This window comes from Abramis brama (genome assembly GCF_963993115.1).
Source record: "Abramis brama genome assembly, chromosome: 11".
In the NCBI taxonomy this organism is placed as follows: domain Eukaryota; kingdom Metazoa; phylum Chordata; class Actinopteri; order Cypriniformes; family Leuciscidae; genus Abramis; species Abramis brama.
Genome location: NC_139973.1, coordinates 42267420 through 42287691, shown reverse-complemented (window position 1 = coordinate 42287691; position 20272 = coordinate 42267420). Strand labels below are relative to the sequence as shown.

The following is a 20272-nucleotide window of genomic DNA, read 5'->3' as shown; positions in this document are numbered from 1 at the left end:
AAATGTTACTACCGTATTTTTTTACAGTGCATTTCTGGCAACCACAGCTGACGTTTTTTTACCGTAAATGTAACGTACAGTCCATCCGTTACATTTACGGTAAAAAAAAAAAACCGTCAGTACAAACACTGGTCACACACACACACACACACACACACACACACACACACACACACACTGGTCACACACACACACACACACACTGGTCACACACACACACACACACACACACACACTGGTCACACACACACATACACTGGTCACACACACACACACACACACACTGGTCACACACACACACACACACACACTGGTCACACACACACACACACACTGGTCACACACACACACACACACTGGTCACACACACACACACACACACACACACACACTGGTCACACACACACACACACTGGTCACACACACACACACACACACTGGTCACACACACACACACACACACTGGTCACACACACACACACACACACTGGTCACACACACACACACACACTGGTCACACACACACACACACACACACACACATACCTACTTAACCACAATGTGAGGACGTATGACTGGGAACCCTACCTTTAGGGACACCCCTTTCTGAAGGGTCTAGAGACAAAAGAAAGATATGACTGCACTTCTGGAGAAGCTGTCATCACAATTATCACTTGATTTTATCAATAAAAGCCTTCCTTAAAGACCTGACATTTTGCCTTCACTTTAGGGACAGTATTTTTTATGTCCATTTTGGGGACATTAAACACAAACTCTGATGAAGTCATACTTTGAGGACCATGGTGATACACATACTCTGGTTAAGGTATACTTTCAGGACATTGTTGAGATGTTATATATTATTTATCCTAAGAAGACAGAAGTAGAATATTACAATTCAAAGTTCCAATACTGGACAGTGAAATCAAGCTAGTGCAGAGATACAGGTGTGAGAGAGTAAACTGGGTTTCTTCTTTTCTGCAAGATCACTGTAAATGGGTAGCCTACATTTTTTGTCTGATTTGTAGCTTGAGATCAAGTGCCTTTGGCTGCTCAGTTGGGGAATGACAATTAACATTCAGAAATATTATTGATTTGACTGATTGACTATCAGAAGCAAAAGATGAACAGAATTGAGCTGAATAATAACACTATTGTCTTTAATTTCAACTGTAAAACAGCTCTACATTATTCATTTTATAATTGTTGACATTTGCAAGTTATTTTATGTCTGTGAAGCTCCTTTGAAACCATCTGTATTGTATCATGCGCTATAGAAATAAAACGGACTTCACTTCATGGCAGAGAACCTTTCACTGACCACCGGCTGCATCCCTCTAGTTAATTTAGCATCGACTGTAAACTAATCATTATCACAAAAACATCTTAAGGAGTTTTCCTCATCAGAGTCATCTTTGGCTACACACTGGGGTTAAGACATTAGGCATGTTCTTCTGTAAAGTGTAGTAATTGTCAAAAAAAACTCTATACAAATAAAAATAGTGATACACACTCTCCGATTAAATGACTCTTTGGGGACTCGAGTGACACACACACTCCGATTAAATGACTCTTTGGGGACTCTAGTGACACACACACTCCGATTAAATGACCCTTTGGGGACTCTAGTGACACACACACACTCCGATTAAATGACCCTTTGGGGACTCGAAGTGACACACACACTCCGATTAAATGACTCTTTGGGGACTCTAGTGACACACACACACTCCGATTAAATGACCCTTTGGGGACTCGAGTGACACACACACTCCGATTAAATTACCCTTTGGGGACTCTAGTGACACACACACTCCGATTAAATGACCCTTTGGGGACTCGAGTGACACGCACACTCCGATTAAATGACTCTTTGGGGACTCTAGTGACACACACACACTCCGATTAAATGACCCTTTGGGGACTCGAGTGACACACACACTCCGATTAAATGACTCTTTGGGGACTTAAGTGACACACACACTCCGATTAAATGACTCTTTGGGGACTTAAGTGACACACACACTCCGATTAAACGACCCTTTGGGGACTCTAGTGACACACACACACTCCGATTAAATGACCCTTTGGGGACTCTAGTGACACACACACACTCATATTAAACGACTCTTTGGGGACTAGAGAGACACACACACTCCGATTAAATGACTCTTTGGGGACTCTAGTGACACACACTCTGATTAAATGACTCTTTGGGGACTCTAGTGACACACACACACACTCCGATTAAATGACTCTTTGGGGACTCGAGACACACACAAACTCCGATTAAATGACTCTTTGGGGACTCAAGTGACACACACACACACTCCAATTGAACGACTCTTTGGGGACTCTAGTGACACACACTCCGATTAAATGACTCTTTAATATTAACAGTCTTGGACACATTGTGTTGAAAGTGCACATTGCAGTTAATGACAGAACTTCAAATTATTCTTTTTTTTAAAAGAACAACAATGAAAAATCAATTAACTTGGAGGTGGGAATGATTCTCAGTGCCCAACTATCCTCTGTACTTCCTCCATCCACCCTTCTTCAAAATCTCTCTACTTCCTCCTTTACATTCTCTCCTCCCTCTTTAACTCTACTCCTCCCTCTTTAACTCTACTCCTCCCTCTTTAACTCTACTCCTCCCTCTTTAACTCTACTCATCCCTCTTTAACTCTACTCATCCCTCTTTTTACCCGCTTTACTCCTTTTCATCCTCTTTAACTCTACTCCTCCCTCTTTAACTCTACTCCTCCCTCTTTAACTCTACTCCTCCCTCTTTAACTCTACTCCTCCCTCTTTTTACCCACTTTACTCCTTTTCATCCTCTTTAACTCTACTTCTCTTCATCCTCTTTAACTCTACTCCTCACTCTTTTTACCCGCTTTACTCCTCCCTCTTTATCCTCTTTAATTCTACTCCTCCTCTTCACCTCTTTAACTCTACTCCTCCCTCTTTTTACCCTTTACTCCTCCCTCTTTTCATCCTCTTTAACTCTACTCCTCCCTCTTTTTACCCTCTTTACTCCTCCTCTTCATCCTCTAACTACTCCTCACTCTTTTTACCCGCTTTACTCCTCCCTCTCTTTATCCTCTTTAACTCTACTCCTCCATCTTTTTACCCTCTTTACTACTCCCTCTTTTCATCCTCTTTACTCCTCCTCTTCATCCTCTAACTCTACTCCTCACTCTTTTTACCCGCTTTACTCCTCCCTCTTTTCATCCTCTTTACATTTACTCCCTCTATTCATCCCTTATATTAGGTGTGCTGGACATGGGCTGTGGCTGGATGTAACCGATTGGTGAGAGTTGCCGTGTGCAGACGAGAGAATGTGATGTCAGACACTTTCTGCTTCCCGTAGTGACGCTCAGGCTAAGTTTGCATACTTTACCACAGCTGAAGTGGAATAAACGCATTATTTTCCAGATACAGATATTTCAGAGACATTTTCATTCAATACATGCACTACTGTTTGTACAAGAATAAAGTTCAAAATAAGCCTAAATACCAGTGAAGTGGGGTCTACATTGTTTTATTTTGATAAACATTTATCGCAACTACATGAAAAGAGCTTTTACTGTTATAAAGAACAGATTTGTGATCCTTAGTGGAACTGAAGGTGTGAGAAGAAACATGAAACGCACGTGATCGTTGTCAAGCGGTGTACTCTGCCAATCGTGGATTAGCTGTGTCATCATCAGAGCTCGTGAGTCGCTCTAGAGAATCTGCTCTGGCTGAGTCCTCCTGCTCTCCAATCACTCTCATTGTACTCTGATGCCTTATGGCACAGTCACGGGCGTCGCTGTCTGAAGTCGGACACAAGTTCTAACCATCAAGCACTGCTCAAGTTAGCCGCTGATCGTTCTGTGCAGCGCTGCATGAAGTCCAACAAGCCTAATGTAAAGGGGACGTAAAGATGGAGGAGAGAATGTAAAGGGGACGTAAAGAGGGAGGAGAGAATGTTAAGGGGACATAAAGAGGGAGGAGAGAATATAAAGGGGATGTAAAGAGGGAGGAGAGAATGTAAAGGGGACGTAAAGAGGGAGGAGAGAATGTAAAGGGGACGTAAAGAGGGAGGAGAAAATGTAAAGGGGAATGTAAAGAGGGAGGAGAGAATGTAAAGAGGGAGGGGAGAATGTAAAGAGGATGTAAAGGGGAGGAGATAATGTAAAAGGGGAGGAGAGAATGTAAAGGGGATGTAAAGAGGGAGGAGAGAATGTAAAGGGGATGTTAAGAGAGAGGAGAGAATTTAAAGGGGATGTAAAGAGGGAGGAGAGAATGTAAAGGGGATGTTAAGAGGGAGGAGAGAATGTAAAGGGGACGTAAAGAGGGAGGAGAAAATGTAAAGGGGACGTAAAGAGGGAGGAGAGAATGTAAAGGGATGTAAAGAGGGAGGAGAATGTAAAGGGGACGTAAAGAGGGAGGAGAAAATGTAAAGGGGATGAAAAGAGGGAGGAGAGAATGTAAAGGGATGTAAAGAGGGAGGAGAATGTAAAGGGATGTAAAGAGGGAGGAGAGCATTAGGCTTGTTGGACTTCATGCAGCGCTGCGCAGACCGATCAGCAGCTGACTTGAGCAGTGCATGCCGGTTAGAACTTGTGTCCGACTTCAGACAGCGAAGCCCCGTGACTGTGACGTATGGTATCAGAGTACGGCGAGAGCGATTGGAGAGCAGGAGGACTCAGCCAGCGCAGCTTCTCCAGAGCGACTCATGAGCTCTGATGACGACACAACTGATCCACGATTGGCCGAATCCACTGCAACACAATGATTAAGAGTTAATTCTCACACCTTTAGTTCCACTAATGCTCACAAATCTGTTTTTATAACAGTGAAATCCCCTTTCATGTAGTCACGCTGTTATATTGTCATGTTTATCCAAATAAAACTGATACAATGTAGACCCCACTTCATCGGTATTTAGGCTTATGTTGAACTTTATTCTTGTACAAACAGATGCTGTATTAAGCAGTACATGTATTGCATGAAAATGTCTCTGAAATATCTGTGTATTTGGCAAATAATGCATTTATTTCACTTCAGCTGTGGTAAAGTATGCAAACACAGCGTGAGCGTCTCTCAATTTTAATTTCTATACCTTTATCCTTATTTCTTTTAATTTAGCTCCATTTCTTACAAAAAGAGTATAATGTGCAAAGTGTTAAAGTGTTTGTGCCTCCCTACAAACCACCCTTTCTTTAAGAGTCGTGATCCTGTTCCGCACATAATTTCTCACACCAGTCCATGTTCGCTGCTTCAAAGCTTCTGGCTCTGCGTCACTACGGGAAGCAGAAAGTGTCCGACTCACGTGTCTGTTTTCAGCTCCTCCCGCCTGCACACTGCAACTCTCACCGATCGGTTACATCCAGCCACGGCCCATGTCCAACACACCTATTCACTCTTCCCTTTTTATCCTCTTAACATTCTCTCCTCCCTCTATGACAGAAATATCAAAAAGTTTAACATGACATTCCATCCAACTTCATTGCAACTGAACAAAGAAAACTGAATAATGAAAATTGACTATCTTAATATCCTCTACTTCTTCATTAGCCTTCTTATACTCTAACTTTGCACTTTATATTCTGTTTCATTCCATCCTCAAAATATTTCTACACCTATATCCTCATTTCTTTTAATTTAGCTCCATTTCTTACAAAAAGAGCATAATGTGCAAAGTGTTAAAGTGTTTGTGCCACCCTACAAACCACCTTTTCTTTAAGAGTCGTGATCCTGTTCCGCACATAATTTTTCACACCAGTCCATGTTCGCTGCTTCAAAGCTTCTGGCTCTGCGTGAATGCATCTTTCACAGTCTTGCTTACCAGGAACTTTGTATGTCTTGATGAACTTCATCATGTGTCTCTCTACTGCTTTTACCTCACTGTCCTCCCATTTCTTTTTTGGAGCGTTTGAAGAACCTATGAAATAGTTAAAAACAAGTAAATACTCATTACACATTCTCATTACAACTAAATTGGTGAGTAAAGACCAAATCAAGACTAATGTGTCCTAATGTGTATATTTTTTTCATTTGGCTGGATATTGCTGCATGGAGCTGATTCATGTTTATTTGATTATTGTTGTTTGTGTAGTTTAGAGATTTTTCTTACCTTGATCCTCCCATGAAACAGATTGATCAGATTGAACAAGTTGATCAGTCTCTGCTGGTGCTGTTTTCTGAGATAGGTCACTGTAATCCTCCTCATCACTTGACATGGAATCACCTTGGGCCTCAAGTTGCTCTAAATAATTCACTGACAAAAAAATTTACACTTTATTGCTTATACTTACCATCTGTGACATGATTATATATGTTACCGGCAAAGTGTGAAATCCCGTTATTGTATAGAATGCCTGATGGTTACCTAAGTTACCTACCTACATTACCTAGGGCATTCTATAGAATTCCGGATTACACACTTTGCCGGTAACATATACATTGTTTTGCAAATATGTAAAGAACAGATACACACAGACAGTCCAAGTATACTCGTACCATTTGGGTCAATTTCAATGTCATCAAGTTTCTTTCCTTTGTAGTCAGACAGTGTTCCTTTCTCCATGGCCATTAGCAGCTGGGAGAGCACTTGTTCAACAGGATGGGGTCTGATGTGACCAAACATACCAAAAATCAGCTCAGATGAATCGGATGGTAGTTCTTCTGGACATGACATTGTCAAAAGTGCTTTGATACATCCAACATCTCCCAACGAGGCAGGTAGTTCATCTGATCAATTTATGACTGTACCATCACCAAAAAAGATGAAATGCCAATCTAAAGAGACAAACACCTTGTCTGGTGATAAGACTTTTATTCAGTCAATGCCATCACCAAAGACGGAACTCCGCAAGGCGTACAAGAAGCAGTATTGCCTTAATTGCTCTAAGCCATATTCAAAAATGGCAAGACACCTTGAATTTGTCCATCGCAACGAAGTGGGGGTTGTAAAGGCAATAGCATTTCCAAAACATTCCAAAGAAAGACGAGTACAGTTGAACCTCCTTTGAAAAAGGGGCAACTTTGCCCACAACACAGATGTGGTGAGACAAGGACATGGGGAGATGATTGCCTACTACCGTTCAAAAAATAGACAAAGAGCCAAAGAATTTATTCACTGCATTTACTGCCAAGGGCCTTATAACAAGCGTAGCCTTTGGAAACATATCAAAAACTGTCCTCTGAAACCTAAAGATGATGATGCCCAGGGCAGGAAAAGAGTTCGACCTCTGTGTGCTCTAAACACACCAGTCGGCTTAGAAGTGAGCAAAGGTTTCAAGAAAATAGTGTCCTTTATGAACTATGATGAAGTTTCGCGTGTAGTTCATACTGACAGATGCATCTTTCCTTTGTAGTCAGACAGTGTTCCTTTCTCCATGGCCATTAGGACTTTACTCATTTTTGCCAGCTGCAGTGTTCCCTCTGCGATGGACAAACTCAAGGTGTCTGGCCATTTTTGACCATGTCATGTCCAGAAGAACTACCATCCGATTCATCTGAGCTGATTTTTGGTATGTTTGGTCAACATCGCTGTAGTCTGTGACATCGCTGTAGTCTGTGTCACAGACGGTACTTCCTGAATACTGAATGAGAGAATATAACACTTACTCAAGGCAGTGGTTCCTGTAACATTATGTTTCATCGCATTGTGGATACTGGCAAGCAAAGTCATAATTATGCCAAAAAAATTGAGCATATAAAGTATCACATGGCAAGTCACATACCTGTCTTTTTCTTGATGGCCTTAAAGAGGATATCTGGAAGAGGAGAAATACAAACAAATATAAATAATATATAATTTCATATAATCTATTGTTAGTTCTACAAGTGCAATACAGCCAGACCATCCCAATAATTAAGCAAATTAATCTACCCACCTCCCTTAATGAGAGTGTCTCAGACATCTGCGATTTTGAATCACTGATAAGAGTGAAGATAAGGGTGGAGCAAGAGAAGATGATGATGATGATGATGAAGGCTGCGCATAGGAAGGCAATGAAGGCTGCCCAGGCGAGGATGATGAAGATGAAGGCTGCCCAGGCGAGGATGATGAAGATGAAGGCTGCCCAGGCGAGGATGATGAAGATGAAGGCTGCCCAGGCGAGGATGAGGATGATGAAGAGGAAGGCTGCCCAGGCGAGGATGAGGATGATGAAGATGAAGGCTGCTCAGGCAAGAATGATGAAGATGAAGCCTGCCCAGGCGAGGATGATGAAGGCTGCCCAGGCGAGGATGAGGATGATGAAGAGGAAGGCTGCCCAGGCGAGGATGATGAAGATGAAGGCTGCCCAGGCGAGGATGAGGATGATGAAGATGAAGGCTGCCCAGGCGAGGATGATGAAGGCTGCCTAGGCGAGGATGAGGATGATGAAGGCTGCCTAGGCAAAGATGAGGATGATGAAGATGAAGGCTGCCCACGCGAGGATGATGAAGATGAAGCCTGCCCAGGCGAGGATGATGAAGGCTGCCCAGGCGAGGATGAGGATGATGAAGAGGAAGGCTGCCTAGGCGAGGATGATGAAGATGAAGGCTGCCCAGGCGAGGATGATGAAGGCTGCCTAGGCGAGGATGAGGATGATGAAGGCTGCCCAGGCGAGGATGATGAAGGCTGCCCAGGCGAGGATGAGGATGATGAAGGCTGCCTAGGCGAGGATGATGAAGATGAAGGCTGCCCAGGCGAGGATGATAAAGGCTGCCTAGGCGAGGATGATGAAGGCTGCCTAGGCGAGGATGAGGATGATGAAGGCTGCCTAGGCAAAGATGAGGATGATGAAGATGAAGGCTGCCCACGCGAGGATGATGAAGATGAAGCCTGCCCAGGCGAGGATGATGAAGGCTGCCCAGGCGAGGATGAGGATGATGAAGAGGAAGGCTGCCTAGGCGAGGATGATGAAGATGAAGGCTGCCCAGGCGAGGATGATGAAGGCTGCCTAGGCGAGGATGAGGATGATGAAGGCTGCCCAGGCGAGGATGATGAAGGCTGCCCAGGCGAGGATGAGGATGATGAAGGCTGCCTAGGCGAGGATGAGGATGATGAAGATGAAGGCTGCCTAGGCGAGGATGAGGATGATGAAGGCTGCCCAGGCGAGGATGATGAAGGCTGCCTAGGCGAGGATGAGGATGATGAAGGCTGCCCAGGCGAGGATGATGAAGGCTGCCCAGGCGAGGATGACGAAGGCTGCCCAGGCGAGGATGATGAAGGCTGCCCAGGCGAGGATGATGATGATGATGAAGGCTGCCCAGACGAGGATGATGATGATGAAGGCTGCCCAGGCGAGGATGAGGATGATGAAGGCTGCCCAGGCGAGGATGATGATGATGAAGGCTGCCCAGGCGAGGATGAGGATGATGAAGGCTGCCCAGGCGAGGATGAGGATGATGAAGATGAAGGCTGCCTAGGCGAGGATGAGGATGATGAAGCCTGCCCAGGCGAGGATGATGATGATGAAGGCTGCCCAGGCGAGGATGAGGATGATGAAGGCTGCCCAGGCGAGGATGAGGATGATGAAGATGAAGGCTGCCCAGGCGAGGATGAGGATGATGAAGGCTGCCCAGGCGAGGATGATGATGATGAAGGCTGCCCAGGCGAGGATGAGGATGATGAAGGCTGCCCAGGCGAGGATGAGGATGATGAAGATGAAGGCTGCCTAGGCGAGGATGAGGATGATGAAGGCTGCCCAGGCGAGGATGATGAAGGCTGCCTAGGCGAGGATGAGGATGATGAAGGCTGCCCAGGCGAGGATGAGGATGATGAAGGCTGCCTACTAGGCGAGGATGATGAAGGCTGCCCAGGCAAAGATGATGAAGGCTGCCCAGGCGAGGATGATGAAGGCTGCCCAGGCGAAGATGATGAAGGCTGCCCAGGCGAGGATGATGAAGGCTGCCCAGGCGAAGCTGATGAAGGCTGCCCAGGCGAGGATGAGGATGATGAAGGCTGCCCAGGCGAGGATGAGGATGATGAAGGCTGCCCAGGCGAGGATGAGGATGATGAAGGCTGCCCAGGCGAGGATGAGGATGATGAAGGCTGCCCAGGCGAGGATGATGAAGGCTGCCCAGGCGAAGATGATGATGATGAAGGCTGCCCAGGCGAGGATGAAGGTGGCATGGGTGGCGCAGGAGCTGGTGACGGTGATGAGGACAGGGCAGGAGAGCATGAGGTTGATGAGGCCATTATAGAGGTGGACAAAGCACAGGGTGCCGATGAAGAGGGTGCATCAGATGTGGATGCGACTGAGGATGACTGTGACAGCTTGAAATATAATTTGAATAAAAATATAAGGTCTAAAAGCAAAAGGACTAAGCAAACTGTTAATTAATAAAATAAATGAATAATAAAATAATTAACCGTTAATTGACTGAGGCGTTGATCACAGAATAGTGTGATTATGTTCACATATTACTCACCAAACAAACTTTTTGTGATTGCTGTTTAGCAATCTTGTGTTCCTTTTCAATTTCTGCTCTGTTAAAACGTTCATAGCAATCTTCATGATGTTGTCTTAATTTTGCCAATCTTGATTGAAACCGCTTCTGCAGATATATAAAGAGGTATTTAGCTTAAACAAGAATAAAATGTACATTAGCAATATTGAAAACTGTGGCACCCATTTCAGACAAGAACAAACACACTGTAGGAGTGAACAAAAAATGTTTTGCACATTTCAAAGCAAAGATCATTAATAAAATAAAAACTCTAAACAAACATTTATACAAACTTTACATACAAATTGTGACAATAGTCACATTAATAGTTACATTGGTTCAGAGTCAGACATTTAAACTCTGAACCAATAACTATACTTAACTAGCAGAGGTTGGTAGTAAGGCGCTACATTTACTCCATACCATCCAAGTCATTTTTAGTTTGTTTGTTTTAATTGTGGGTACATTTTACATAAGTGTGGGTACATAAGTACATTTCTAATGGCAATACAATTTTGTATCATTTGAAGCGTTTATACACTAGTGACGGGTCGTCATGAACGAATCTTTAATATGACTCGGGACTACCGAGTTGTCTCAGAGAGTGATTCGTTCATTTTGCGCTGACCGCACATGCCCAACATCCCATGGGTTCTGTACTGGAAACAGAAATGATTAGTTCATCTCTCGAGACTTCGGGTCCAAGTCTTTCGTTCTTCCGGTCAGTCCCACAGAGGCTATGCTGTCAGTACCGGAAAGATAAATGATTAGTTCACCTATCAAGTCCACGAAAACTCAAAAGATGAACTAATCAATTCTGTATCCGGTAGCGACTGCATAGCTCAGCCTATATGGGGCTGTCACGTGATGCACGAATGACTTGAACCCAAAGTCGATAGACTCGAAACGTGAACTAATCAATACTGTATCTGGTACTACAGACTGCAAAGCTCAGTTTATGAGGATCACGGGATGATCGAACGGCTTAGATCGGGAGGTGAGGTAAACTAACAGAATGCATAGCCTGAAGACCCAAATAAATAAATTAACTGTTTCTCATAATATGGCCTTTTTCTTGCATTGCAATTTTTTTCTTATTCTAAATGCGATCAACATTTGATGTGTTTGGGGAATTTGGCTAACATGTAACATTTTAAATACATTCTGCTGAAATGAACGAAATAACTTGAAAAAAGATTTGTTCATTTTGATGAACGAGATTTAAAGATCTGAGTCAGTAAAATGATCCGAACTTCCCACTACTATTACACACGTGTGCTGGATGAAGTGGATATGCACCTACAATCAACTAAAACCAAACCTTTAAAAAGCATCCTATGGTTTGCCAGCGATAAAGATCTTTTCGAGTTGAACACCTGAGCGCCAGCTGTTAGTGGTTGCCTGTGTTGCGTGTTCATTATTTTGGGGGCCGAGCAATGAAGGGAGGGGTGTGTCTGTTTGGGTGTCGATTTCAAATATCAATAGTGTTTCTCAGAAATCACTCACTGCACTTTCAACTAGCTGGCAGTAAACATCAGTAGATAGTTGCTGCATGTATGAGATGGTTACCGTTTTATTCATTGATGTTATTGCTTTGCCTGACTGCTTATATGGACCATTGCTGTTCACCTTGTCCAATTCAGGAGAAGAAACAGAAGCTGAACAATGGGGCTGGATGTCAGAAAAGAAACCAGTGAATATCAAAATCAGAATATTTGTAAAGGACAGAAAAACTTGTTCATGTTCATTCCTCTAGCTGTCCTACACGTTATCTATCATTTCTTTCACACACAACTCTACGCTGAAAGAGTCAATAATATAATGATACAGATGTTTTAAAGTGGACTTACCGATTTCTGCAGACCCAAACTGCTGGCTGGCTTTTTATCAGTGGATTCTGCTGATGCTTTATTCAAAGGCTTGAGAAATATGAGACCACAATCACATGGTAACTAATCAGAATGAGAGTTAAGATTATGAGATTTGTGAGAATTACTGATTAATCTCTTTAGCATTTTCTTGATAGTACCTTGACTCGCCATGGCCAATCTGAGTCGCCATAATTGTAAGTGATTTCCTCCCCTGGTAGAATGTCTCGTACAGCAAAGAGACACAGGTGAGGTTTTCTGCTCACTTCAACGGTTCTCATTTTGCAAGTATTTCTGGTCTCATCATTTACATAAGTCTTCCCAAGGACGAGTCTTCTTTAGATGCATCCATGCTATAAAGACATAAAATGACCACTCAGTACTAGCTAGACATGTACAGTTATTATAAGTGGTTCTGAACCCCAGTCCTGGGAACCCACCACTCTGCATATGCTGTATGTCTGGTGTTTTAATCCACCTGATTCAGATGAGGAGTTCATCATCAGAACACAGCTCTATGAACTCATCTGAGTGTGTCAGGTGAAGGAGACATACAGAATCTGCAGAGAGGAGGGTCTGAGAACCACTGATCTATATGATATATGAGATTAAATGGCGCACTGCAACATCCTCTCAGCTCTCAGATAAAGGCATCTAAAATTAATCATTTTGTTCTCTTTAGGGAATACAGGGAAAGCCAATTTAGATGACTCAAGGAAACTGCACTCAGTACTCTTAATGTCAGTTCATGTTGAATTTTAATTATTAGGGTGTGTTCACACCTGGCATGTTTGTTTAGACTGTTAGTGTGGTTAATTTGAATAAGTGTGAACACTGCCATCTGAAACCTGGTGCCACCAAACAAGAGGATCCAGATGCTGAATAAATAGGTCTCAGTTGGCTTCCAAACGAACTCTGGTGCGGTTCGAATGAAAAAAGAATGTAACATGGACCCAGAGACATGTAAACGAACCAAAAACAGGAAGATGTGACCCTAAAAAGGACAGACTGGTCAAGCATAACAGGTTTGACAATAGAAATGCCAATCTGAACACTAAGCGGACCCGGACCAAACGAACCAAGCGAACAGAACTCCAGGTATGAACACATCCTAAGTATTTTACAGTTCCAGATATTTTAGCATCCTTACTACATCAATCCAACAGTTCTGTACTCACCACCAATTTTTGCCATGCCACTGAAAATCAAACAGGAACGTGTTCTCAGCTTCAGTGTAGTGTTCAGTTCGGTCGGAAGAAAGCTCTAAAGAGGAGAAATACATTAGCTGCAGTTTCTTTAATGTCAACTATTATTTTATTACTAAAAGTTCTCTACCATATGACGTACATTATACGATGTGAAAGGGAAATTACTTAAGGAAAATAGTCAAAAGTCAGGCTAATCTCAAAGCATGATTTGCTTTTTATACTTTACATTATACTTTTAAGTCTTAAAATTATACAGTTAAAATTACATACATTTTCTTACACAAACCTATTTTTGCAGGCCAACCCGGTAGTAGTTGAACATCCCCTGGTTTCCTCCACAAAAACCCACTGGGATTTGCAGAAAATAAGCTAAAGTTAATCTATAAACTACACCACGGTTGACCAACTTCAACTTCCTTACGATGAAGCTTCAACAACTGTGTTGCATTATTTTAAAAGACAATTCTGTTTGTTTATTATTTGCATCTCTTTCAGGTAGTTTTTCTTTGTGGTATATGGATGTTTTATGTGGCTTCTATAGTTTAGATAAAAGTATAGAGTTTTTTTTTTTTTTTGTTGATAAATGTGCCTCCAGGAACTCTAAAGCTTTAAAATCCATCTCCCTGTGTAATATTTATAATGTTTCTGCATTATTATAATGCATGTTTGACTGATTGTGTGATGTATACATCCCCATCCCTACATCTACCTAGAATAGTTTGCAAGAGTGCGATTATAAACACAACGAGGCTGTGAAAGTGACTAGATGAGTTAATCTGTTCAGCTGATGACGTTTAATGTCCCAGACAACCCGTCTCCCATTTAGACACTTGTTAACAACTGCCTTTTACCAGACAAGTAAAGGCTTTTAAAAAAAACACACAAGAGAGTATTACTATTTTATGTTGTGGAGTAAAGCGTGAAAATATCTTGATCTTGTGCTAACCATGGATCTTATTTCAGGAATTTAACCAAAACCCATTGATCATGTTTACATGCACACCGATACGCTGATAACAAAATAAAATCACCTTCTTGAAATAATCCATTATCCAGGTTTACATGCAAACCAATAACCACGTAAACCACTACTTTATAAGTAAATCAGGTTAATGACGTCAAAACCTAACCATTCGTTTATCTGACTGTGTATTTCATATGTCATGTCAGTTGTGATGTTAAATAAAGCCCAAGAGTATTCCAGAATTTCAGAGGAAAACTTCCAGACTCATATTCTCCTCTCATGCAGTATCGGGTGCAGGATTTTGACTGTACCACTTCTGAACGAGATGAGAATACTTTTAAGAGGTTCTTGGGTCAAGAAAACACTCGCTCTGTCTGGATGTGCTTTAATCCAAAATAAGGACACTTTCCTGTCACACATCACACATGCTCCCTTCAATAAGCCACAGAACACAGAGGTTAATGTGTTTACATGCCGGGCAAATCTGCAAATAAGGGGCAAAAATCTATCTGTGTCGATTGGTTTATGCTTATGCTGTTTATGGTGACCTTAGTCTGCGTTTACATGACCACATGCACTGTCGGCTTATTATGCATAACTGGGTTCAGAATGTGCAAATAAACATTGACTTTGGGTTGATGGAACCAGAAATGCAAAAATGTAACTGGTTTTGTTTAACTTGTGAAACATGGATATTAGTTGGCCTAACAACCATATGACTCACCTCACATTAAATTCTCAGTTTTGTAGATTAACGTTATTACTAAACTGCTTAGTAATTTATACTTGCCTTTATATTTGCTGATGAACTGCTCTCGAAGCCCAGGCTTGTCGGTTTCACAGGTAATGTGATGCTCAGCGTCCTGCAGAGGTTTTTTACGCCTTTTATTTCCCAGCATGCTGAATTTCTTTCTTGAAATGACTGAAAAAAATAAATAAAATAAATATAAGGTGAATGAAATAAATAAGCATATTTAAAAAAATCTTGTTGATCTTACTGGAATTGTTCACACAAAAACATACATAATTAACATACAATTATATTAATTGTTGTTTCAATTGAACCTCATGTTGTTCCAAACCTGTGTTGTGTTTTTTTCTGTTAAACACTAAAGTATATCTTTATATTATATCAACAGAGCTCTATTCAATGACAGCACATGTGACCAGTCAACAACAGGCATTTAGATAAAAAAGGCAATGTCAATGATGCCAAAAACCATTAGTTCTTGTGTGCCTTGTGACCACAATTGACATCAATCTACTGTATATTCATATTTGATTTAAGAGCGTATGGGAGATTTTCAGTCAGTAACCAGCTAGATTCATAGGGGCTATTTTTAATGTGCTTTTGGTCTGCTTTGGATTTGACACACACAATAAAAATACTATAAAGTGTCTATGTACTGGCATTGGGCAAAAAAGCTCTATAAAGATAAATAATAATAAGAACAGGCATATAATGTAATAAAAAATATTATATAAAATAAAAATTATCAAATAATAATGATATAAAAAAATGGAATTCATTATTTCATTATTTATACAAATTACTGTTGATAGTTGACAACACTTTTGATTAAAAAAAAAAACAATGATATAGGCTAGTAGACTATCACTGACTCAGTTGTTTAGATTAATTTGCAGAATCTAAAGTACTATTATATAAAAAATAACAAAATTCTATTTACTGGCCATTGCCTACAAGTTGGCAATAAACTTTTTCTTTATTGCAGCAAATCATCATATTAGAAGCAAACTCAAATACAGTCGAGAAGTAAATAAAACCCTAAGGAAAAAATAATTAAACAACTAAAATAAACACATCTTACTAACTTTCATATTTCACAATGTATTTAGTTATCATGCATTTTGAGGACAAGTCTAGATCTCACCTTTAGCCTTTAATGCGTGCGTGGTGGGGGTTGTCGTCGTCTGTTTCGCGTCCCATTGTCACGTGTCTGCATTTCCCGGGAAAACACATCCACGGTCGCAGACTTGCGTAAATGACGTAATTACGTATTTGGATTTCACGTTGAAATTGTGACTACATTTATTTAACCTAATAGAACATTATCTGATGGCAAGAATCTTTTTTTCCACAGTTTTAATCACAGTACTCTTTCTTCAAACTAAAAAAAAAAAAAAAAAAAAAACCTGTGGTGAAGTGAGTCTTTCCAGAGTGTCTTTTCCGGTCTTTTCTAGTGGACAGAGCACATGATCACTTTTAAACGAATCCACCCGCCTCGAACTAGGAACCACTGCGCATGTGCGTACAAACACAGGTTTAAAAGAGCAAAAAATGCCTAAATGAGCAACCTAGATCTCTTGAACAGGCATATTATTTTCTACTAATATCATTAATCAAAATAGTAAATTGATGTCTGCAAATATACAGCAGGGCTGATATGAGCTGGTATATCTCCAGTTCTGCACTTGTCTGTGTTGTTGTCATTTCATCAGTGTCCCACAACTACTTCAGAATTTATTTGAGTTAAGAAGGGGGAAGGAGTGTGGATTATTTCGAGGCTCAAAATTAAACTTTAACGTGTAATTTAACAGCATTATCTTTTTATGTATTTAATAAATGAATGGTATTTACATTAAAGGGCGGAGAAGCTGTTAGACAATGTAAAAGTGCTTTAAAAACGCATAGCCACAACAGATTGTCATCTTTTGAGCAGCACTGCTGATTACCTATCTCTCTGTCACTGGTCAGTCTGTTAGTTCATTCATCTCATCTCTTTCACTCTGCAGTCAGTCTCAGTGCTGTGGGGGAAGGGCGCGCACGCGATCAGTCTCAGTGCTGTGGGTGAAGGGCGCGCACGCGATCAGTCTCAGTGCTGTGGGGGAAGGGCGCGCGCGCGATCAGAGTCAGTGCTGTGGGGGAAGGGCGGCTGATCACAGTATGAGCAGATCTCAGTCAGTCTGACAGGCAGAGACAGAGCTAGGGTTAGGGTTAGGGTTAGGGTTAGGGTTAGTGTAGATCCAATGGCTTTTAAAATCAAAGTAAGAACAAAATACATCTGTAAACAAACATTTAAACGTGTCAGCTTGATTCATGATTCTTTTAAACACTTTTTTTCTTTTGTATTATGACTATATGTAACTGCTGTCTCTATCTCTCTCTCTCTCTCTCTCTCTTTCTCTCTCTCTCTCTCTCTCTCTCTCTCTCTATATATATATATATAGAGAGAGAGAGAGAGAGAGAGAGAGAGACTCTCTATATATATATAGAGAGAGAGAGAGAGAGAGAGACAGCAGTTACATAATGTTTGCTGTAACTGCTCTATTAACAGTTATTATCAGTCACTTTAGTACATTTATTGAATCATCCTTAAGATTTGCACACCAGTACCTAAGTGCATTTCGTACAAACAGCAGAACACAATAGATTAGCCTACCATCAAACTCCTGTAACTTGCTCAAAATCCTTAGTACAATATCAAAGAACATATCCTTGTGTCATTGTTCACAAACAAGAATGTCAAAATGCTTAGTTTCAGATGTAAACTATGGCTACGATTTTGATGACAATGATTGAAAATACAAAATACTGCACTGTATCTGAATGACATATAAATTTAAACAGCACACATATACGCATTACTCTAGAGGAGACTGGACAGGATTCACATATGCACTTTTACTGTTGGTCTGACAAAAGATTACAGTACAGTGGCACTGTGATATAAAAAACAAGACTATCACACATATACTGTATGTACGTGTCTCTATCAAGTATATTTACTGTATAATGTATAATGCAAGTAGACTTCTGTAATAGCCTATAGCATTACAGTAAGTCTACAGTTTATGGTGAACAGTACAGTGCAGTAGAGTGAACACTGTCTGATTACACACCTGTTCTGTCTACAAACGCTTGAATGATTGAAGACACACGGTTGTTCTCCCAACATTCGGCTGCACCCTTCATCCAGCCTCGGCCATAAGGTCATGAATGAGAACATGATCTACAATAATGGCACTTATTTCTTCTGAAACACACAATCTTAGCCTGTTCCTCTGTTTTACCTCCTTACCCTTCCACCACACATCCTTGCTCCTCTTCTTCTTCTCGGCTGTTCACCCTGTTGTTCTTCCTCTCTCAGAGTGTGTAACGTGTTGTGCTCTGTATGCATCCCAGATGAAGCTTCATGAGATGCACTCTGAGCTATTATAGAGAACTGGTTGATCATTGATTGATCTAATGCTTTACATTCCCCTTCATTAGTGAAATTCAGAACTCACCTCTGCAATTCAACAATTCAGGACAAAAAAAGTCTAATAGAATTGTATAGAAAATATGTTTGACAGTTTATGACAACTAGTTCAACCAATTCTGCATTTAATGACTTATGGAACTAATGCCTATATGTTTTGTGGGGTAAGACTATTCAACAGAGAACCAGTATAATACATTTTTATAAACATGACATAAGCAATTAATAATGTAAGAAACAGCATACATTTGCACATAATCAACTGCATGAATGTACTGCAATTTGTTCAAAAGAATGAGAAATTGCTTTTATGAGGTGCACAAGTAGATAATGTGGAGATTGAACAAGTAAGAATTTTAGTTGTGATCTGAGAAATGCACCAAAGCAACTGAGAAAAACTGTAATATAATTAATATAATAATATAGTATCATTAGAATTGTTGCTGTAACTGCTCTCCTTTATATAATATAATATAAAGAGAATGTTTGCAGTAACTGATCTCCTCTATATAATATAATAATATAATATAATATAATACAATATAAAGAGAATGTTTGCTGTAGCTGATCTCCTCTATATAATATAATATAATATACGTTAATATAAAGAGAATGTTTGCAGTAATTGCTCTCCTCTATATAATATAATATAATATAATATAATATAATATAATATAATATAATATAATATAATATAATATGAGAATGTTTGCAGTAACTGCTCTCCTCTATATAATATAATATAATATAATATAATATAATATAATATAATATAATATAATATAATATAATATAATATAATATAATATGAGAATGTTTGCAGTAACTGCTCTCCTCTATATAATATAATATAATATAATATAATATAATATAATATAATATAATATAATATAATATGAGAATGTTTGCAGTAACTGCTCTCCTCTATATAATATAATATAATATAATATAATATAATATAATATGAGAATGTTTGCAGTAACTGCTCTCCTCTATATAATATAATATAATATAATATAAAGAGAATGTTTGCAGTAACTGATCTCCTCTATATAATACAATATAATATAATATAATATAATATAAAGAGAATGTTTGCAGTAACTGCTCTCCTCTATATAATATAATATAATATAATATAATATAATATAATATAATATAATATAATATAATATAATATAATATAATATAATGTAAAGAGAATGTTTGCTGTAACTGCTCTCCTCTATATAATACAATAAATATAATATAATATAATATAATATAATATAATATAATATAATATAATATAATATAATATAAAGAGAATGTTTGCAGTAACTGCTCTCCTCTATATAATATAATATAATATAAAGAGAATGTTTGCTGTAACTGATCTCCTCTATATAATATAATATAATATAATATAATATAATATAATATAATATAATATAATATAATATAATATAATATAATAAGAATGTTTGCTGTAAGTGAATGTGTTGCTGTGGTAACGGACTCCAGCTCGGTGGGTGGGGGAGGGGCGGCGGCCGCTCAGGGAAATCGCTCATAATATGACAGGGAACGGCAGAGCGC

General features: G+C 39.9%; 2 protein-coding genes across 4 annotated transcripts in view; one reads left to right on the top strand and one right to left on the bottom strand.

The window, feature by feature from the left end:
- Window positions 1-20272, top strand: part of zeb2b (zinc finger E-box binding homeobox 2b) — a 90742-nt gene that overhangs the window by 24583 nt on the left and 45887 nt on the right. The window lies entirely within an intron of this gene.
- On the bottom strand, window positions 5017-19192 carry LOC311092945 (uncharacterized protein). Of its 2 annotated transcripts, XM_084129981.1 has the most exons (12): window positions 16370-19192; window positions 15265-15396; window positions 13481-13565; window positions 12464-12655; window positions 12285-12353; window positions 12004-12105; window positions 10417-10542; window positions 7737-7769; window positions 6511-7595; window positions 6125-6268; window positions 5724-5932; window positions 5017-5448 (listed from the first exon to the last, which is right to left on the bottom strand). In XM_084129981.1, exons 4-9 carry the CDS (start codon window positions 12581-12583, stop codon window positions 7404-7406), a joined length of 642 nt encoding a protein of 213 aa, XP_083986107.1. In that variant the 5' UTR covers window positions 12584-12655; window positions 13481-13565; window positions 15265-15396; window positions 16370-19192; the 3' UTR covers window positions 5017-5448; window positions 5724-5932; window positions 6125-6268; window positions 6511-7403. The 2 variants fall into 2 exon arrangements, with proteins under 2 accessions (XP_083986107.1, XP_083986106.1); XM_084129980.1 differs by having other exon boundaries at window positions 5017-5932.